At 38.0% G+C, this 23,358-nt stretch overlaps 1 protein-coding gene across 1 annotated transcript; it reads right to left on the bottom strand.

The window, feature by feature from the left end:
• Window positions 1-6,195: 6,195 nt before the first annotated feature.
• On the bottom strand, window positions 6,196-22,776 carry LOC113242151 (putative P2Y purinoceptor 10). The gene is made up of 2 exons (XM_026480129.4): window positions 22,694-22,776; window positions 6,196-9,003 (listed from the first exon to the last, which is right to left on the bottom strand). Exon 2 carries the CDS (start codon window positions 8,952-8,954, stop codon window positions 7,962-7,964), a length of 993 nt encoding a protein of 330 aa, XP_026335914.1. The 5' UTR covers window positions 8,955-9,003; window positions 22,694-22,776; the 3' UTR covers window positions 6,196-7,961.
• Window positions 22,777-23,358: the final 582 nt, after the last annotated feature.

Genomic DNA, 23,358 nt, shown 5'->3' with positions numbered 1-23,358 from the left:
CAAAATTCCTCATCTGAAGATCCAAATCAGGCATATCCAAAGCTTGCAAAGTTCTGTAGTCAGAGTATGCCCCTGACTTGGCTCTGCAGACCAGCAAAGCTACTGGTTAATATTATTTTTTGGGCACTTTGTATTTGAACTTGGTCTGTCAAGATCCATGTATTGGTTGTTGCAAACCCTTCCCCTCTTCTCCAACACAGTCAGATTCCCAGTGGTTGAGCCCTGCAGATTCTCCTGCAATCCTCATGGTGTAGAATCAGAGTAGGGGCTCCCACAAAGCAACCCACAATGCTGAAGAGGGGCTGGTTTTGTCCCCAGGTTCTTTCTCATTGGAGAAGCCAGAGACTCAGGGGAAACCTCTCAGTGTGGTGCTCTGCTGGCCTGGGGAAGGGACAATGTGGTCAATGTGTAGCCATTTCTCTTACTTTTTTAATGTAGTCTGTCTTGGTCTCTGTGGTGCAGGAGAGTGCTTCAGTCTCACCCAGTGATCTAAGATTCCCTCATTTTTCTTAAATGGTTGTTAGTTTTTCTTCATGTGAAGGGTCATGAAATCAGGAACAACTTAGTCACCATTTTGGTGACATTACTCCTACTATAAGTTTTTACTTTGTGGTTACTATGATGATTTCATGTAACAACTTATGTTTATAATAGTCTTTAAGTTGATAACAACTTAGGTTTGAATGCATTCTAAAGCTCTTAACTTTTACTCTCCTCCCATGTTTTGTTTTTGATGTTGCATTTTACATATTGTGTATTCCATAACTATGGCAGTTACAATTATTTGTATTAGTTTTGTCTTTTAACTTCATACTAACTTTATAAACAATTAATCCACTATATTTACCATATTTACCTTTACCAGTGTGATTTATACTTCCATTTGTTTTCTTGTTACTGATTTGTGTCTCATCTCTTCAGCTTAAGGAAGTCCTTTTAATATTTTTTGCAAGTCTGGTGTAGTGGTGAAGAACTCCTTTAACTTTGGATTGTATAAAAAACTATTTCTCTCTCTTTCAATCCTGAATGATGACTTTGGCAGATACAGTAGTCTTGGTTGGGATATTTTTTTTCTTACAACATTTTGAATATATCATTCTACACTTTCTGATCTAAAAAATGTCTACTGAAAAATCTGCTTTACTTCTATCCTTTTTTTGTATGTGACAATTTGTTTTTCTTTTGCTGCTCTTAAGATCTTTTTTCTTTATCTTTAATTTTTGACATTTTAAATTATGTGTCTTGGTTCCTGTTATTTGGAACTCTCTGGACATTCTATATCTGTATGTCTGTTTCCTTCCTTGCGTTAAGGCAGTTTTCAGCCATTATTTCTTGAAATAAAATTTCTGTCTCTCTTCTTCTGGGGCTCCTACAATGTGAATGTTAGTCTGTTTGATGCTTTCCCATAAATCTCTTAAGGTATTCTTTTTTTTTTTTCTGCTCTGATTGGGTGAGCTTCTCTTCCTTGTCTTTGAGTTCACTGATCCTTTCTTGTTTCATCTAGCCTGCTATTGATTCCCTCTAATGTATTTTTCAGTTGAATCAATATATTCTTTAGGTCTGTGACTTCTGTTTGGCACTTTCTTATATTATCTATGTCCTTGTTGAAATTCTTACTGTGTTTATTTATTCTTCTGCTGGGTTCAATGAGCATCTTTTTTTTTTAAGATTTTCTTTATTTATTTGACACAGAGAGAGACAGCCAGTGAGAGAAGGAACACAAGCAGAAGGAGTGGGAGAGGAAGAAGCAGGCTCCCAGCGGAGCAGGGAGCCCAATGTGGGGCTCAATCCCAGGACCCTGGGATCACACCCTGGGCCAAAGGAAGACGCTTAACGACTGAGCCACCCAGGTGCCCCATTGAGCATCTTTTTTAAAAAAGATTTTATATATTTATTTGAGAGAGAGAGAGCAGGAGGAGGGACAGAGGGAGAGGGAGAGAGAGAATCTCAAACAGACTCTGAGCTGAGCATAAAGCCTGATGTGGAGCTTGATTTCACAACTCTGAGATCATGACCTGAGCCAAAATCAAGAGCTGTATGTTTAACCAACTGAGCCACCCAGGCACCCTAGTGAGTAATCTTTACAAACATTACTTTGAACTCTTTATCAAGTAAATTACTTATCTCTGTTTCATTAAGTTCCCCCCCTACTCCCAGGGTTTTATCTTTTTCTTTCATTTGAAACAGGTTCCTCTTTTTCTTCATTTTTCTTGACTCTCTGTTTTGGTCTATGCATTAGATGAAACAGCCACCTCTGCCTCCCGTGAAGGCTTAGCCTCATATAGGAAATGAACCTTATTGTTCAACTCTGCCCTAGCTATTGGTTGTCTTTCAGACCTTTGTGATTGTCCAGGCAGCCTATTTTATTTTTAATATCTCCTAGTAGTTGAGAGTGTGCCAAGATGTCAGTGTCCCAAAGGGGAGGATCTCTATCAACATCCAGCTTCAGTCTGATTAGAAACCAGACCCTCAGGCAACAGTTTTTGAAGAATGCAAATATATACAGTCCTGTAAGACTGCAAGTTTGAGCCCCATTGGACACCAGAGCCAGGCTAGAGTTGTTCCCTGAGCAGCAGTCACAAAAATTGGGCCTCTACATAATACTATATGCTCTATCCCGGGAGATGCCAATGAGCAGTAGTGAGGCAGAGGGACAGCACAATGAGAGTGTTCCCAGCCTATGTTTTCTGAGAGCAACTTAGTAGCTCCTAGATGTGTGTCAAACCTTAAACCTGCCCTTAAGACTGAAGTTCCAGGACAAGCAAGTAGGCCTCTTTCACAGAATAGCTGGGTGTGTATTCCAGTCTGCTGCCTGCCTGTGCAGTGCCTTGGGGGTAGTAGCCTGCCAAGAACGATCTTTCTGATTGTTACAGACTTGTGGGGGACAGAAACATAAGATTCCCTGGCCACCAGAGCCAGGTATTCAAGGGTTAGCCCCTGGGTGGCAGCTGCAAAAACCAAGACACCATACATAAAACCTGGGGCACCAGATACACTAAACACACCTCAGAGATTCTGGCACCCTGAAGCATAGCAAAGGAAGAGCATGAAAATAGTGCCATACTCTAAGGTCTCAGGAAAGGTTTACAGTCAGGCCTTAGATATATGCTTAATTAGAAACCTGATGTTCAGGCTGCAGCTATGATAATAAGCTAATTAAAACTCTTTCAAAGAAAGAGTGAGGTCTTGGGTCTGTTTTCCCTTGCTATGCCCTCAGGGTGGTAGTTGTTAAAGAACACTTCCTCCACTGGATACAGTTCTGTAAGACTAGTGAGTGTAAGCCCTGCTAGCCACCAAAGCCAGGCAATGTAGAGGTGTTCTCTGGCAGCAGCTGCAAAAATCATGACACCAGAAAAGTTATAAACTCCTTTATGTAAGATACTAATGAGCTGGAGCAAGGCAGGGGAGTGTAAAGATCACACCCATATAGTCCTCTTTCTCAGAAGGACTAAGTGTGTATTTCAACCTGATAATCTGTGCAGTATCCTGGTAGTGGTAGCATACCACAAACTGTCTCTTCAATTGTTACAGTCCCATGGGACATATTTTATGCAAGCCCCCTACATCTCCAGAGTAAGGTGATCAAAAGACATCCCTTAAGCAACAGCCACAAAAGTGAGGTCACCAAATGTAAAAACTTGGGCACCAAATATGTGTGGAAGCTTTCTTCCAGAAGATACTAGTGCTTTGGAGTGTGACAGAAGAAGAGTGCAAAAATTGTTTCCACTGGCTACAGTGAGGTAACGAAGGAGTACAAAGGTAGAAACTGCTGTAAAAATAAATAAAAAAGGAAAAAACAGAAACTTAAAAAATAAAAAGGGAAAGGAAAATAAGGAAAGTAAGAAAAAAAAAAGATGGTACCCACTGACTTTAGTAGGCCTGAGGGAGAGCAGGAAGATGTTGTCTGCTTGCCTCTGTCCCTAAAGAGTATTAAGAGTATTTCAGCAGATATCTGACCCTCAAAATTTGCAAATTAATCTATTTCACATAAAGTCTTGGCACTTTTCAAGGGGCTGCTTTGTACTGAGCCCTAAATGAGTGACTGTGCAAAGGAGGCCTTTAAGAGCTGTTTCTCAGTTTGCCACAGCCCTGTGGGTCTCATGGGGTTGAGGCTTGTTGGTCTTCAAAGTCAGACATTTTTGAGGCTTGTCTCTCACATATCAGTCTTAAAAACTGGGGTGCCCAATATGGGATATAAACACTTTGCTCCTCAAGTTGAAGCTCCAGATTTTGAATCCCCTCCACCCAGATTGTTGATCATTGAGCCAGGGGAGGAGTTTATGGTGAAATTGCATCTCAGCTTTCCTTACCAGCTTTGATGTGGTTTCCTTCTCATTTTTTAATGTAAAGGGGTCATTCTGCCAGTGTTTAGTTTTTATTTTTGTTTTTGTTTTCCCCATAGAAAATTATTCGATATATAGCTTCAGATTTGATATGTCCTTGGGAGCAGGTGACTTCAGGTTCCTCCAATGTTGCCACTTTGAACTGGAACCAGATCTCTAAATTTTACTGCATTACTTCCTGCTCCTCTGTATATTTCTAACCGAACTATAGTATTCAGTATTAGTCACCTCTCAGCTTTTTTTCTCTTTCTACCTTTGACTCATGAGGGTTTCCAATAAGAATGCTTACTCTTACTCTTTGGCAACAACTTGAAAACATGCCATCATGTAAAACTCAGTTCAGATGGAAATTCTCAGGTCATGGAAATCTACATCCAACTCCAGAAGATCAGGAAATCTGCTAGTCTATAATAATAGCTACTGGAATTTTGCTACTTCCTTTCCCCATAGTAGCCAGTTTGAAATTCAGTTTCTGTAAACCAGTTGTTCCCTTTCCACTTCATCAATTCAGTACATTGAAAATTCTCAAAATACCTTAATTGTCCATGTGTGGTAAATTTTGAACCCTGGGAGATTAACTCTTTCAGATTCTTAAAGGATAATACCATACTTTTACTTGTAATTACATATTGAATTTGTAATTCACCTAAAGGCTTAGTATTTGGTCCAAAGAGTTAATATGACACCTAAACTACTTACTACTTAAAAGTGGAATGTAGTTTTAAGTTTATATTATAAGCACTAACTTTACTTTTATGGTGAGTTATAGTGCTGTAAAATGTGCAAAAGAATGTAAGGAAAAACCAATTTACTTATAGTAGCAATTTTATAGTAGGGAAGTTAAATTTTCAAATAAGAGTATTGTGCTTGACATTTTTAAAGAAATGATCACAGGCTACATAAGAATAATTCATTTATCTATGATAAGTATTATATCTGTACTCTGTGCTAGTATTTAAAGCTTTCTAAAAGTGAACAACATAACCAATCATGCATAAACTGCATTTAAGGTCATATAGATTGTTGTACAAAGTTATTTTATCTCTCAAAATTTCTTCCTTCCTTTTACTGAAACTATCAGGTTAAGGAGTCTTTGGTCAGTATTATAAGATTCTGAATGGTATCCAATGGTATCTAAGTGGATTTCGACAAATCCACTTGCAATATATGGAAGCAAATATACAAAGATTTTTTTGGTGACTTTTTGAAAAGCTGATTCAAGGAGATATATTTTTCTGTCCTATTTGTCTTGCATCATGTTTCTGTAATAAGCATACAGATATGTGATAAAATTGTTCATTGTAATAACTTAAAGCAATCTCACCGATTTACTGAGCTGTTATCTCATAAGATCAAACATTATCATCTTTCTGCCAGCATTGTATAAGGCATCCCAGCCTTTAAAATTCAAGAACCAGCCATTACTTTCTTTGATGTTATATCTTTCTCTCTCTCTCATTGCAATAGGAATTTATATGTCAAAAAAAGCCCAAAGATTCCACTTTAATGGTGGCCAATTGAAAAGTACATATATTAATTAGCTCACTAATATAAAAACCCTGTGTTCAAAGCACCATCTCTAGGCAGCAACTTCAAAGTAGGTGTATTTAGAACTGAAATACCTTTTCTCTGCAAACAGCAGGATATGTAGTTCCAAATAGTTTTATTTCAAAATTATATTCTTAGGGTGGGGCCCTCTAGATAGTCATTCTGATAATGCTTCCATTAACTCCAATCATATCTGGACACCTTCTTTAAGCAGTGATTTCAGATGTAGGTTAATAAAGCACAAGAAAACCAGTTTCATTAATTCATAATTACAGAGCTCTCTTCTTCCCTAGAAACCTTGTTCTTTCTTTTAATTTCTCTGTCCTAGTTTTCCCTCCTTTCTTCTCCTCAGCCACTCTGTCCAAATGGATATTCTGAAGACAACCACTTCCCTTCTCCTTCCTGCATGCAAAGTGTCTGTACTATTTAAATTTTTAGCATAAGTGATGAAAGTGATGTATTGAGTTTCATAAATGCCAAACTGAGAAGCTGAGGATTGCTTATATTCAAATCCCCCATAATGGCTCTGAAATAATAGACATAGCCACTAGAAAAATAAAGGTAAAGAGATTGCCAGAAGGGGGACACATGTTTTTCTCCCATTCATTTATGATGTGATAATGTTTTCTGTTTCTAATGAAATTCTGTGAGCTCTGCTGATAGAGCTTTCTTAATAAACACAAATTTGTTCAGTGATGTCTAGTAATGTTTAAAAAGAAAGAAGTTGGGCAAGCTCCAAAAAAATCTAAATTTCACAGAATGTTCATCTCTCAGATTTTTTTTGCCCCCCATAACAATATTAGATATGTCAACTAAGTCAAGAGAAACAAAAACAAAAAAAAAAAACCTCTTGGGACTATATCAAAATAAAAGAGATTTTGCACAGTGAAGAAAACCATCAACAAAACAAAAAAGCAGCCTACTGAATGGGAGAAGATATTTGCAATGATATATCCAATAAGGGGTTAGTATCCACAATATATAAGGAACGTCTACAACTGTCAGCTTTATAGCTTGCTTTCTTTCATCTATTTATGGGTTTTGTGTGACCTACATTAAACCCTAAAATATGTTTGGTAAGGTATAATGAACTATTTGGGTCTCCTATATCCCTGATCATTAAACTGTAGATTGGGACAGTATTAAAAAAAAACTATATTTATCATTTGATACTTTGTAGCCAGAAGCCTGATCTTCCATTTCCATAACCCAGACTTTTCAGATAATCTCAAGCAAATTGTGTAGAAATGGTCTTGGTCTGATGCAACTTAGCTTTGGTCTGTTTCTTCAAGTTTAATATTGACTTAGTAAAAGTAACAACACAAATAGAAGGAATAACTTACGCATATGTGGTGTATACAGGACAAATTTTAGCTCACCACTGTTTATCGTCAGGCAAGTTACTCTCCCTCTATGAGGTTCTACTTACTCATTTGTATTGGGAGCTTCCACAAGTTTATTAGAAGGGCCAGATGAGATGCTTGCTATATTGTGAAAGTACCCAAGAAATTGATAACCCAGAATACAATAGGCATCCAATACATTTTCAGTGAATGAACAAATTTCCATGCCCTTTATTCAGTAATAGGTTAGTGGCTCTGAAATTTATGCATACATTACTTCAATTGTCACTCCCCCTTGCCTGTGCATTTATCTCTTAGAAAGACTGAAGAATTTTATTCTCATTCACAAATAAAAGTCTTCATATAAAAGAGACTTACTTTCACAGTTTGGAAAAAGATTCATGTATTTATTGTATCTTAGTAACAATATATTTACTAAAGAAATGTTTAAGGTAAAATATCCAATTTTCATTTGGTTGAAAACATCTGTAAAAACTTGAGCTAGGTCAAAGTATCTTGAATTTCAAAGAGGAAACAGGCAAATTCTATGTTTCCTACCTCTCCCACATTTCTTACACACTGTCACCCCCACTATATCCCTGTGACCACAACTATCACACAAGAAGACTTCCATTGTTCCTTAATTTCCATTAAACAAATTGTCTGGGTGGTCATTCTGTCCTTCGGGGAAAGCTAGGAAACATAAAGTCATAATTGAAGAGTTATTTTATTTTTGGCTAATCATTGATGAACCACTCTCCCTGCTCATAAGGCGGGAACGGGTCACAGAGCTTCCATGGCGAGATAGCTGGTCACGAAACTCTGAGGCCATGAAATAATAGAGAATTGGATCCAAAAGACAGCAGAGACTTGCAAGGCATAGACAAAAAGGGTGGAAATACAGTGTGCTTTGAACAATGGGGCAACTACTAATGATGGTTTCCTTCACCATAGTGTAAAAAATAAAGTTAATATGATAAGGAGTGAAGCAGATGAAAAAGACTGCAGCACACATAAAAACCATCCTCAGTGCTTTCTGCCTCTCACTGATTCCTTGGAAAGCCATTGGTGGCTGTCTCAAGGATATAGTAGTTTTCCAAGTACACCATGCAATGATTACTACTGGGACCACAAATCCTGCCAGCTCAGCAACTGTAATCATTCCAACCAAAGCCACTGCATTCATTTTCTTATAACCAAGATCAGCAAAACAGGACTCATTGTTGTTGTCTAAGTAGGTGCTTCTCAGAAGGGGAAATGGCAAGCAGGCAGTTCCCACGATGATCCAGATGGCAGCACTGATGCCCACATCGTACCTACGCTTCCAGTTTCTGGCCCTAAAGGGCTTGAGGAGAAAGAAACATCTCTGAAGGCTGATGCACGTCAGGAAACAAATGCTGGCATACATGTTGAGATACTTCAGGTAGAAGCACAGCAGGCAAAGGGCCTTCTGGAAGGGCCAGTGGTGGCTGATGTAATAGTAAATCCGGAGGGGTAAGGACAGCACGTGAGCAAGGTCAGCCACAGAGAGGTTGATCATGAAAATGATGGCTTTATTTTTCTTGCTGATGAAGCGGCACAGAACCCACAAGGCTGCACTGTTGGCCAGAAGACCAGGGATGAATATGAGGATGTAGGTGGCTGCATAGAGGGTGTTCTGAAATGTCACAACAGTAGCATTGCACTCAGTCTCATTATTGCTGGTACTGTTGCTACCCATCTTGAATATTTCAGTATACTCATCAAGGTAAGCCGTGGAGTTATAATCCCTGCTTAATCAAAGAAAAAAAAAGAGTATAATGACTAACCAGTTCTATAGGCGACACCCAGATTCCTTTTTATACTTAAAGAAACAGAATATTAGAATTAGATAAGACCTTTATTTCAGATGAAGAAGTAGATGCTCAAGGAATATATAGTACTGATCCAAGGTCACCTAATCAATCAGGAAAGCATGGAATTGTCCCCCAACTGCCCTCCCAAATTGTCTAAGTTGTGTCTTGTAGGCAAGGATGTCCTGAAATATTTAGCTAAATTTTTCTTACCACAACAAAAAGGGTATCGCATTTCAGTCTGTTCCTTCTGCATCCAAATTTTTCTTGCCCCAAGCCCTGCTCATTTACAATTGCAGGGATAGAAATCCAACTTCACCTTTTACATCCCTTTCTCCTCCTTTGGGTTCTGACTTCCTACCGTACTACAGCACTTGGAAAATGGCCCTGCATCTTTAGCCTGCATTGCCAGTATACTAGCTGAGTTTCAGGACTTGGGAACACTACCTTCTTATCATACTATCGCAATAGCATAAGCGGTTCTCATGCACATTGTCCCCACCCCCCTCTGCTTAGGTCTTATTTCAATTTACATGAAAAACATCATTAATACAGGAATTCAGAATCTGAACTAGGAACTCCCCTTAGTGATCTGAAAGGAAAGAGACTAATTTTCTGCCTAAGAATTCTGTTCTAGTGTGACATCATGGACATGGCAGATTTATCCAGTGGTCACAGTAAACATTGATTAGGGAACCAGTAAAATAGGCCACAAAATCATTTTTTGGAAACAACTTAGAGCTTAATGTTTTTTTCATTAAAATATTATCATAAGAAGAAAAGAAATATGAATGTCCTTAATCTTATTTTATGCTTTAGTGTGGTTTTTATTATGTAATAAATATAGGACATGGGGAATATAAAGTAATCTTTAGGACTTCTCATGGTCTGGTCATGGATTTACACAGGCTGCCTGCAAATAATAACAACTTCATTATTTTACTTTCACACTCTTGTAGAATTTTAGACTGGAAAGAACCTTTAAAAAATCATTTAATTCAGCCTTCACATAATACATGTAGAAGTAATGCCAAAAGAGAGGTTTATTTAAGTCCACAAAGCTACTAAACAGAAGATGTAGGACTTCAAATGGAAGTACAAGGTGCCTAATCCTTATAAACACCCTTCTCTTCATTTGTCTTCCTCCCCAAAACAAATTTTACAAACATAGCCTCTGTTCATATTGCAAGAATGTTTACTGCATTTAGGGCTAAAAGCGGAATACCATAGTGAGGTTGTTCTTTAGGAGGAAATAACACTTTTGTTGTTTTAATTGTTTTTGTTTTGTTTTGTTTTAAGTAATTTTACAAAACAAAGGAGTGGTTTGCTTTTAGAGTCTCCTCCTAAGTAGCAGAATGACTTCCTATAGCATGTTAAGTGCTATTCCAGGGAACAGAAATGTGAATTGAAAACAGAACCCCAGATGATTAATTCACATATAAAGAAGTCAACATTCTGAGCTACCGTATTCTAAAGAGTACTCTCACTTTCCCTCCCCTAATATCTCATCCTTGCTACTTGGCTTGTGTTATGTCTTAAAAAGTCATGCAATCATCTTGCTTCTGTATGTATGACTTTGAATAGAAGGTGGAGGGTTGTTCACAGGTGAAATGAGGAAATAATTATCATGGTATGACTATCAGCAGTGCACCCCAGAATCTGCAATGAAATTTTTCTCATGCATTATCTAATTTCATTCTCATAGCCATCATCAGAGGTAGGTACTATTCTTACTCTTGTACTGCAGATGAGATAACTGAAGTTCAGAGAGATGCAGTAAATTTTCTGGGGTAACAGACCTAGAAAATAGTAGAAATGGGATAACTATTATGCTTTATTTTCTCCAAAGTCTATGCAATTTTCACTACACCACCTTCTCTCTGCTTAGGAAGGACTACTTAAAGAATGGGGCTTATGACATCTGGAGGGCACACTACAGAAGAACCTTTCTAATCTAATAGTAGGACCTTAAAATCTTATAATACTAGGATTACTCTAGGTGGGCTATTATAATATAACTAAACACCTGTCCCCACATATACTACCCATCTTTCCTCAACACCCACTTTGACTTCGTTATTGGCAATGTTTCTACTATTATCTATTATCCATGCAAAAACTGTGAGAAACCAAGGGAAGATTCATCAAGTGCACTACAATTCCAAGAACTGAGAACATCTCACACCCACCCAAATCACACTTCCACTTTTGTATTTTATAGACATGGGTATTTGTTCCTGCTTCACTGGTGTAGAAAGTTTCACTTACTAAAGGGGGGTGTTGCATTCACACCTCTGTGTTAAATAACAGAAACCTATTATGCCAGAACAGCAAGCTAGAGATCAAGTTCACACCGTGTGTGTGTGTGTGTGTGTGTGTGTGTGTGTGTGTGTGTGTGTGTTGGGAGGGAGGTATGCCTCTGCAATTCACAGTTTATTGTGAGCTTAGAGATTTGCATGGTCTGCTTTCCAAAATCTCTTCTCCAGACTGAAGGGAAGATAGGATGGTTTTGCTCCAAATCTGGTGACAATTAAATGTAAAATTCCCATGGTAGGGTGAAGCTGGGGAAATTTGATTTGGCTAGGGCAGAAATATAAGCTCTCTCAGGAAATATTTAGCTTGCTGTGGACAATCTGTGACATTTCTGAAATTTAAGAAAGGAGAACAATCTAAGAAGCCACTAATAGAAAAATGCTGAAGAGAAGGGCTAACGTTGGAGTAGATTCCTTCTGTGTCTCTGCTTCTGTCACTGTCTCTGTTTCTCTCCTTTTTGTTGACTATTTCTAGTTGGCTTGTACCACCTCTGTTGCCAATTTTTCTCCCCTTCAACCTAGATATATCTTTGGTTCTTGTCTCAGAAAAACGTGTATGATTGGTGATTTACTCCTGAGTCTAAGCTCTCCTTCCAATAAGTGTCATGACTCTCCTCCCAGAGACTCAAGCTGAAAAGTAGGAATTTAGCTAACCCCTATCACTACTTTTCCCCCATATCCAATCAGAAACCAGGTGATTTTCCTTCCTAAATTCTCTCCAATCCATCTATACTTCTACTGTTGCCATCCTAATGTAAGCCACTGTCACCTTTCTTCTTGACTATTGAAACGGATTGATTTACCATATTCCCTGCACTCCAGTCTTAACCCCTGCAGTCCATTCCCCACACTGTGTCTAACACTAACATTAATTTCCACTACCATTTATTGAGGTATACCATTTATTTACAGGCTAAGCCCTCCTCATGTATTATCTCATTAATCCTCATAGCAGCCCTATGATTTATTACCATATTACTGATGAGGAAACTGAGACCAAAAGAGGTTAAGTAAGTTGCAACAAAGTCACAAAACTTGCTTTGTGTAGAGGTAGTATATTAGAATTGGAACCTATGCTTGTTTCCATACTCTCTTACCTTTGTTGTGGCACTTACTAACTCCTTCTAACACTTTCTATACTGTGGCCCAAATAATCTTTTTTTGAAATATGTCATTCTCCTCCCTAAAATCCTTTGCTGGCTCTCTATTGTATGAAGGCCAAACTTTTCACCATGGCCTAAAGGTTATAGCTAATATGTCTCTTGTGCTCTTCAACATCACTTCATTCTATTCTCTTCCTCATTCTCTATGTTTCAACTACACTGAGATGTTTTCAGTTTCTAGAACGAGCCAAGCTTTTTTCCTGATGAAGGCCTCTGCACATTTTTTTCTCTGTCTGGAATTACCTCCCTCCAGGTCTTCACATGTCTGGTTCCTTTTAATATCAGTTTGCAGGCCAGAGAGACCTTCACTGCCAATACTAGTAAACCTGCACATCATTATATATCCTCATACTCTCTGATCCTTCCTTCATAGCATCAACATTTGTAATTTAAATGTTTGTCTATTTGTCTGTTGGCTTTTTCACCCATTTATTTTTCACCCATTATGCCATTAGTTTCATTAGTGCCATAACAAGATCCGTTATGTTATTCACCGTATAATCAACAGCCTGCTACTTAGGAAGCACAGAGAAATTGCATAATTGGATTGAACTATAGACAGTAGTTCAAAGTCCCTGTTTGGAAGTATTAAGCAAAAATGCAAACTTGGATATGTTAACTAATACATGTCTGTTGTTTGCCATTTCCCTACGATGTTGTCTTCTGATTTGGGCTATTATCATCAGTATTCCTTGAACCTACCCTTTTCAACTCATAAAATTCATACCTGTAGAAGTTTGATAGAAATGCAAAATAATTAATTTAGAAATCACAAATGGTCAGACATATCCTATGGGTAGAAACCAGCACCACCCAAGATCTCTGAGTATCATTAAGACTATTATCTGGACCTCAGAAAGAAGCTAGCCCTTGTGGTCTACTTCTAAAAGCATTTCAAACCTTTATTTTTCTTGGCTGCCATTCTGCAAAGGGTAAAACTGCCTCATCTCATTAGCAAATAACTTCTTACCTGCCTATGCATAAGAATTGAAAGGAGAGTGAGAAGGCTCCCTCTGTAGTCACCAAAGTTCTCCACACATTAAAAGTAAGCATAAAGGAAGGATAACTTTAGTTTCCCCCCCCCCCATGGCTTTTTGAGGACTCTGGCTGCCTTAATCAACATATATTTAATACATACAATCTTATAAACTCTGTACTAGGTCCTGTGGAGATACAGAACTATCTGCCATCATCTCTGTCCCTGAGAAACTTCTGGTCTAGTGGGGGAAATATTTTTAAAATCTCCAACATCATAATCAATACATGACAAGAACTGTGGTAAATTGCATAGGTGATAAGAAATCCTCATATTATCATAGCATCATCCCTGTAAGGTAAGTGAGACAATACCAGTAATACACCTACCTACTATAGTCTTTAACTGACAAACAGGTGTATTCATGAACAATTAAATACCTTATTCAAGGTCACCTAGTAAGAACATAATGGAGCTGAGACCAGAAGTCAGACTTGTAGGCTGCTTAATGGTCTTTTTACAGCGTCAGACTGCTTCTATTGAATTCTGAGAGATAGAGCACCTCAAGCCAGAAGAGAAGACACTTGTTCCAAGCTATCTGCGTTTTCTTATTGGTGTCTGTGGGGACAGGGTTGGAAGGAAAAATAGAGATAGTAGCTGAGGAAGAGATAAAGTTAACTTATTTTGCCTGGAGTATACACTATTGAATTTAAACCCCAATAACCCTGCAAAGTTTGGTCAAGCTTCATCTCTTCAAGAAAGCCTGCACTATTACCAAAGCCATTCATTTAGGATTCAGTAGATTATGATTTCATACAGCAAATTAAAATTCTGCTACGAGTGTATCCAGTATGTTGATTGCTAAGAATGGTGGAGTGAGGTGGGAAATTTCAGAGAAGAATAATGCATGATTGTTGTCCTCAAAATATTTATAGTCATTTAAGAGAGACAGACATAAGAATAACTAACCATAATAGATTTTTGAAATGTGCCATGAAAGAAATAATAAAGAAGTTTCTATGGGAATAGAAACAAATCTTGCACAGAAGAGGAGGATTGGAAGTTCAACTTACAGGTAAATCCATTTTCAAAAAGCAGTTTGGGTGTGCAGGGTACAGGAGAAGAAAGTGTGGGAGAAGAATAACAGCAATGAATAGATAGCATTCAAACATCCTGAAGTTAAATGGCCTATAGATAGCAATAATAGTTGTTCTAGTCCAGCTGGAAAACTGAGTGAGATGGTGGGGAAGATGGGATGAAAGGTAAAAATGGGGGAAGGTAGCAAAAGGAAAAAAACTAAAAAGGTAGATGCAACCCAGTCATGAAGGGTTTTAGGGGAAAGCATTGAAGGATTCTGGGAAGATATGTCCTATTACCACACTGATGTTTCGAAACAGTCACTCTGGCAGAAGTGTAGAAGATGGATTGGAAAGATGGGATGTGAGAGACAGGAAGTCCATATCAGCTGGGGGTTTGTAGAGTGACCAACAGTTTTGTTTGCCTAAGACTGAGGGTTTCCTGAGACATAGGATTTTCAGTGCTAAAACTATGAAAATCCAAGGAAAATAGTACAGTTGGTTACCCTACTGGTGCAACAGTTGAGGTAACAACAACAGCAACAACAATGAACTTGGCATGGTAGGAATCACAGAATTTCAAGTAAAAATCATGTATGGAATTAGCCAGTTTGGGACACCATTTGACTGAGGAGTCAGAGATACATTCAGTTATAGAATGTGTGACAATTTATAAAAAGATATCACAGTTTTGCACTTTTCCAAAGCCCTTTCAGATTATCCTTATTATTGGACTTTTCAAGTTTGTACTCTCTGCCAAGCCTCATCAATTCTTTTTTTTTTTAAGGATTTTACTTATTTATTTGACAGAGACAGAGAGAGAGAGAGAGAGACAGCCAGGGAGAGAGGGAACACAAGCAGGGGGAGCGGGAGAGGAAGAAGCAGGCTCCCAGCAGAGGAGCCCAATGCAGGGCTCGACCCCAGGACTCCAGGATCATGCCCTGAGCAGAAGGCAGACACTTAATGACTGAGCCACCCAGGCGCCCCCCAAGCCTCATCAATTCTTGACTCTCTAACATTAGAATTGCTAAGTTTCACAATACTAGCTTGCACCATACACTCCCAGAGACTTCAAATATTTAAATCCCTCCAATTCTGATCATTCAACCCAGCACCCACCCTTATCTTACTTCCTCCCTTACTCAGCCTACATTAAATGGTCAAACCAACTACTCTCACACAAGAAACCTCAACTTCCTTGTTCACCATTCTTCTGTTCTACCAGACTGGCAATGCCTTAATCCCAGATCAAGTCCGCAATCCATTTTCTTTTTTACTATCCAAAAATCCACTTTCTTTTTTACTATCCAAACTGCTGAATAATCCTATTAAAAATACTAGGATTTATTTGGAATGCCCAAACTAGAAATTTATGATCTCCAGCCTAAGATTTGTTTGTTCCAGTATGTTTTTCCATTTCTTCACTCTCTATTCTTTATGTACTTCAAGGTGGTGTATATACCCTCACAACCTCACTGAGACTGCTTAGCAAAAGTGACAAGTGACCGTCACGTTGCTAAATCATGCAGGGCTTCTTTGCTGCCCTGGACGCAGTCTGACCACTTCCATCTTTTTGCAAAGTTCTCTTCCTTTGGCTTTCAAACAAGAATTTCTTAATTCTCCTCTTAGCTATCTGTCCATTTATACTGAGTTTCTCTCATGGTTTCTTTTATTTTTTCACATCCTTTAAATGTTTGTTTTCCCTAGGTCTGCATCTTCTCTTCTTATTCACCATCTTCATGCTGAGTAACATCACCTAACATCACCTACATTAATGGCTTCAGTTACCACCCATATCTTAATCACTTTCATATCTCTCTGTCCAGGCCAGGTCTCTCCTAAGTTATTAAACCCATTTTTCCAGCATCCAGCTAAAATTTCACATATGAATGTCTCCAGGCATCTCAAAATGCATATGTCCAAAGCAAAAGTCATAATATTTCCTGACCTTTTACTTATCCACCACTTCCAGAATTCTTAGAACAATCCTAGACTCCTTCTCTCTCATTCAATCAACCATGTTTTCTCTCCCTCTCTCATTGTCACACACTCTCTTCCCTCTCTGAATTATTGAAACACCCACTAACTGATCCATCTCCCTTCAGGATTGTCCTGTTAAAATCTATTATCTACTCTGCTATCACAATGATGTATTAAAAATGCAAGTTGGGGCTATCATGTCACCATAGGAATTGCTTTAATGATACACTCACTGCATTATACAAAATGTTTCCATTTATGTCCATATTTCTAACTAAACCATGAGCACTTTGAAGGCAAAAACCACATCTCACTCATTTTTAAATCTCTAGAATCTAGCAGAATGACTGGCACATAGTCATTCAGTAAATATCTTTAATTGAAAAAATACTCTGCTTTATGACAACTCATATTGTTTAACTATTTATGGATCTCTCTTCACTAGGTTGTGAAGTCCGAGGTCATATTCTAAATTTCTTTATCTCTTTCTCTCTAACTCTAGAACAAGGCTAAACATACAGCACTATTAAAACAATTAGTTTTAACTGACCCATATAGTGATTAATTCCAAGGACTTAATCTCATTGTTGTATAATCAACTCAGCTAACCAAAACCATACTGACAATAAAGTCCAGACAAAATTATAACCTGTGAAAATGCCACATCCTCAACATACACTTCAGCCTTTAGCTCGGTAGATGTGAACCACATAGAGAGACATAAGAACAGAATTTCCAGTGCCTCCAATACCACCCTTATAGAAGTAAATGCCTCTTGGTCACTCCAGTGTGCAGTGCTCTGTCCAGGGTACATGTTGCTTACACCAAAGGCCAGGACCATGATGGGAGATGCCTCTTCTCTTGCAAAAGGGATCTGATGACAGAAGACAACCCCTAAAGGGAAGTTTCTTTCTGGATCCTATCTCAGAAGCCACTGTTTTACTCTTTCTCAGGGTTCTTTCTCAACTCTCATCTTTTTCTTGCACTGGGAAACCCTACTATGACTGTTTCCTTCTTTGTACACGATAGTACTTTTATGTGGACTTGTAGCCTACACCATAACAATGTATTCTCCCTGACAGAGGACTCTGCATCTTAGACTTATATATTCTTCACTTTGCTTACCAGATGGTTAGACATGCAGTAAATACTCAGTTCATATACATTGATTTGTAAAGACAAGAACATGGAGAATAAGCACATATTGGTAGAGCCTTAGGCAGCTTTACCTTTAATATCTCTCCCATGAGCTACTCTCACAATCAACAGTCATAGTTTGCTCCGCTACTGAATATATGGTCAAGGCAAGGATAATAAGGTTGGAGTCTAATAAGTCTGGACACCTAAGAATTCCAAAGCATATCACCCCAGATTTTTATTTAAAATGCAACAGGAACCACAAAAGCTTAAGTAGGAATATGGTCATTAAACATTAACTTTATGGGAATAACTTAATTTTGTCTCAGAGCATAAAGATATGTCAAGTCTTTAAATATAACTCAGTGTAGCTGAGTCCAAAAACTTAGGAGGTACCAATAACACATAACCCAAGGTAGTTTTGCTTCCTAACCAACTACCTAAATGCTGTGATTTCACAAAGGTAAAACCAATGTGAAGTTATACTATCATGTCATCAGAATCTGTACCAGACTTCTAAGTTTCAGAGAAATGCTAAGTCCAAGAAGTTCCCACATGCGCCCTGTCACTGTCCAAGTGTTATTCATATATTACCTTTAATCCTTGTCAGAGCTCTGAGGAAATTATTATTATACTCCTTTTATAGATCAGGAAATGGAGGCTCAGCAGGATTTTCTTTCTCAAAGTCAGCTATTATGATTTCCATTGTAATAAGATTGTTTATGAGCAGAGAAAGCTGAAACTCTTCTTATACAAATAACTTTTTGCACAAGCAAAAATTTATTTTACAGTGGCATTTCTATGGATAAGACTGTTCATCAAAAATGAAGCTATTATTTTCAGTTCTAGTTCTAGCACTTTTATTTCTATACATATACGGCAAATGACTGCCCACCAGGTGTCAGGGTAGGATTGCATCCAAAGCAAGGATGCATCTGTTTAGGAAGCTTTGCCTATGAACCCAAAATCATAATAGATCTGTGAATAGAGTACTGGGACAATGGTAGAAAACCCAATGTGACAATATTTTCTATAAGTTGGGGAAGACTTAAAAGCAGTAGGATATATTGAAAAGAGTACTAGATTTGGAGCTAAGACATTTAGATTCTTGTAACTATTAGATTGTTCTTTGTGTTGCCCTGCTAAGCCTCTTCCCTTCTGTGGTTTTCATTTCCCTCATTATTAAAATAAGACAGTTTGAACTGGATGATTTTTAACTCTCTTCCTGCTTTAACTTTCTATGATTTTATGGGCATGGACCATTTCAACCCCTGCCTCTGAATAATACTACCAGCACTGCCACTGTCATCATTAATGCAGCAACCCTAATTTCAACCCATCTACTGATTTATACTTTACAAACCATTATTACACCTATAATTGCTGTTAATCATTAGTAAAGGTATATATTATGAATAATCAGGCCTCTGGCCTGATATCATCCTCATCTCACAGGTCAGAAAACTGAGGCTCAAAGAGTGACTTTATTTACCTGAAGACATAAGGTTAGCAAGTGGCAGAGTGAGCAGAGGGAAATCTAGGCTTCTGGTATCAATGTGACTGCTCTTTTCCTATACAACTCTACAAATCTTCACTCTCTCAGTCCTTCGCCTCTTTTCACCCCTCATCATTAAGTCATAAATAACACTAAGTGAACACGTTTATCAAATTTGCTTCTCTTATTTTCTTTGATAATAAGGTCAGTATGTGGGGTTGTCATCTTTGGAAGAGAAGGGAAAATCAAATAGGTAGAGGTTTCTGAGGGGGGCCCTCCCACTCTCTAGGGGACAGCCTTTACAAGCTTTTTGGGAACCTAACTTGATTTGTCTTACTTGACCTTTTTCTTCTTTAAACCATGAAAGTCTCACATGTATTACCTAAGCCAGTCTGACCATAACCATGGTGTCCTTCATTCAATCACTCACAATCACAGCTGAAAAATAACAACTGGAATTTGGAACTCTGCTGTTTCCTGAATGGATTAGAATCAACTCTAAATCACCTACTTGATATCAGAAACACTAAGATTTGGATATATTCTGTAAGTCTAGACATTTTTTCTGTAAATTAGAGGAAGTGAAAATTATTTTTCTCCTGAAAACAAATTAAAGCAATTAGACTATTCACAAACAAAATCTTAAATGTTTAAATTTAACTTCCATGCATGCATTTTATTAGTTTTTTAATCATTTAGGAAAGAGGCTTAATTAGATATCATTTTTGCACTTAAGGCAGTATTTTGGAGGTGGAAATAATCAGGTTCTTTGGGCAGAACTGGGGTCATATCTTAACTCAGTTATCAGCTGACTAGCCTGAAGCAACTTCTTCATATCTCTGGGCTTCAGTTTCCTCATTTATAAAAGTAAGATCATAGTCCTTGCAACAAAGATTGTTGCAAAGATTAAATGGAAAATGTACAAGAAATGACCTATTTTCGTGTCTGGTACACAGTGACATTAAATAAATGTTAGTTCATTTCCCCTTTACTTGTACAGAAAGTAATCTCCACGGGTTTTTGGTTGGATCCTGTACTTTTCTGGGTTTAGAAAATCCCCAAAAATGTATAGTTGTGAGAGATGGCTAAAATCATAATTCTTAAAGTGGAAGGCTGGAAAGCATGTGTTATTTGAAAAAAAAATCCTTATTATAGTAAGTATATTTGGGAATCAAAATCATTGTTCCTATAATACAAACTGTTGAAAGTACAGATCTATAAAACCTTTGTAGCTGTTGGATACATAGTACTTGGGAAATGTCAATGTAATGAGTAGGTTTTTCTAGAAGTCCAGAGTCTGGTTCCTAGAGAAACAAGTCCACAATAACCTTGTAGTGACATTTTTAAGTTTCTCAAAGGGAACTTTGGTTTTAAAAGATTGAGAAATAACGATTGGGTGACAATGTCATTGTGGAAATCAGATTTCAGAGCTATTTCCCTTGTTTGTTGTTTGTGTTTTTCATTTAAAAAGGGAAATTACTTACAAAAAAAAAACAAACAAAACTTGCCTGTGGTCTAAAAGTTGAGTTCTCAAGATAACATTATTCTGAAAGAAATATAATGGACTTGACAAAGTTTACTGGGTTCCATTTATTATCTAGGTTAGATTTCCAGAAAGTTCCCTCCAGTAAGATTTTCATGTTATGGCCCTATTATTTACCACTTAATGATATCTAACTCTTCTCAGGTACCTAGGAACCTAGAGTCAAGTCATTGCATTGTTATGAAGGAAAATAAAGACCATCTATTCTAAGCTCCCCCACTTATTACAGGTGAGAATATTGAGACCTACAAAAATAAAACAACTTGCCAAAGGCCACGCAGTGAGTCATTAGCAAAACTTGAACTAAGACAAAAACTTTTTGATTCTCTCTTTATTGATCCATCTACTTCATTACTTTGCCTGTGATACATGCAAACGAATAATAGATAAAAACTTCCCTGCAAAATATCGTGACCTGGATGTAAGTAAACTTCTTGAGCAAAAGTTTTACAATAAAGCACAGACTCTCTACCATTGTCCTGACTACTGAAACTCTTAGAGTGTTTTCACAACAGACAGCCCTGGCCTCTTTGCTTGAGCTGTGGCTGAAGGGTAGAGACTGCCCTGACTATTAGGATATCAGTTGACTTACCTCAAACACAACTGGTCATGAAAAGCCACCCAAAATCACCCATAAACATGTGCACTCATTTTTTAGCCTTATGTTCCACCACTGCCAGGGTTTGAGCAATTTGTACAACATGAACTCAACAACTTTGCTGGTTAAGCTTCAGTAGGAACTGCTTTTAACCAAAAGGGGCCTGTGTTCAACTTTTGTGTGCAAAGGCTATTACCCTGAATGCATTATCTGATTCTTGGTATGGTTCAGGCCATTTCCCACCTCAGTATGCCAGCATACCACCTCTTTCAGCAGTGAATAATTTTACCGTGTCACAATTACTAAGTGAGAAACTCCTCAATTAATAGAAATGGCAGTGACATCCTGCATCCATTTAAGCAATAAAAATAAAAATTTCCCCACTGGCAGGATCTTTGGGACTGTGACTACTCCCCACCAAAATTACAACAAAGCTTATTGTTTTATTCAGAATCATCTTGGTACCAACAGGCATGGCACAGTCCACCTTTAAGGACTCCCCAACAGAAGTTTCCTTTTGACTCAGTCATCTTGGCTCAGAACCAGAGAGGTTGCTAGTACTCAGAGTAATAAGAACAATAATCACCTGAAAAATAAGTGCCTCTTTAGGGCTCTGGTATCCAGTAGGGCTAAACTTGGGTCAACAAAGCAACTTGTAAAGGATCAAGAAACACCTCTGAACACACTCTTAAATCATTTGTCTTTACTTTTACATTTGTCTGAAATCAAGTGTCTTTACTTCACCGGCTCTCAGTTTCCGCATCTGTATTGTGGTGGATTTGAATCTCTAAGAGCTCTTTCAATGCCAAAATCTATGATCTGGTTCCTTCTAACCTGAAAGAACTTACTGTTTTTTGTATATGTGAAAACTAAACTTACCAAATCAAGAAGCTTATACACAAACTTTTCCTTCATTATGAAACTAGATAAATTATAGAAATGAACCACCATGTAGATTTGGAACCACCAAATTCAAATACTCCTTTTCTGGCTGAATATGCCAGGTTGTCCCAATGAGTCTCACAAACACAGTTTTCTTAACATTCTGTGCTCTCTTCCCTCGTTGATGGAGAAACAAAGAGCCCTCAGCAAAGAGGGACCTGCATCACATACTCCATGCTCCTTGAGAAAAGGTGGGCACTGGTGGCATTAACTGACTTTGTTGTACTCTAGTTAGACTCATGGGCAATCACCGCTGATTCTGCTTTAAGAAGGCTGAAATGAGAAACTAGGGACCATTTTCAGTTTGGACAATGGTCCCACATCTTCCTCTATCCTTGATCTTCGTACCCCCACCAATTTTCCCACATGGAACCACCAATCCCCAAATACGAGACTGTAACTTACCCTGGAGCCTTGTGGGGATTAGCACTCTTGTTTCTTTGCAGGGAGCTGAGGGTGAAAAAGCCTAACTCCGGGTGGCAGAGATCCTGCTGATAACTGACAAATTTGTTGTTGAAAGAGGAAGTTGAGTTCATTTGGTGTCTCACCACAGAAACCTTATTTGCACAAACCAAAGGTAAGTCCCTTGAGCAGATGACGGTACTCAAGTTTTATTTCATTTGTATTTCATTTGTATTGTATTGTATTGTATTTCATTGAAATTCAGAGTCTGGAACCAATGTCTGTGCAAAATCAAATAATAACTGCATACTAGCCTGACTGTTCTTCACCCTATCTCCTTCCACCAAAACTCACATGTCTATCGGTCACACTAGAATCTCCGTGGCAAGATAGGATTTTGAAACAAAATATGAAGAGAGTTTACTTTAGAACAAGAAAGTTGCAAATCCTTCAAGCCTGAGGTCATAGTATGAGGAAACCTCAAAAAACATAAGACAGAACTAATAGCATTAGAACCACCTTTGCTACATTCTTTCCTCCACATGGAGTGCTCTTTCCTCAACCTCTCATCCCAAAGCTCATAATTTAATGTGTAAGTTAGTTATTTTTGTTGATGGCTTATCCCCTGTTTATACTGCAAACTGATTGAGGACAAAGATCATGTCTGA

The sequence above is a fragment of the Ursus arctos genome, chromosome X (assembly GCF_023065955.2).
Source record: "Ursus arctos isolate Adak ecotype North America chromosome X, UrsArc2.0, whole genome shotgun sequence".
Taxonomy (NCBI): domain Eukaryota; kingdom Metazoa; phylum Chordata; class Mammalia; order Carnivora; family Ursidae; genus Ursus; species Ursus arctos.
The sequence above is the reverse complement of the archived record's forward strand: the minus strand, read 5'-3'. Positions and strand labels throughout refer to the sequence as shown.

Coding starts and splice junctions, on each gene's coding strand:
- LOC113242151 (XM_026480129.4), bottom strand. CDS start 8,954: ATGGGTAGCAACAGTACCAGCAATAATGAGACTGAGTGCAATGCTACT.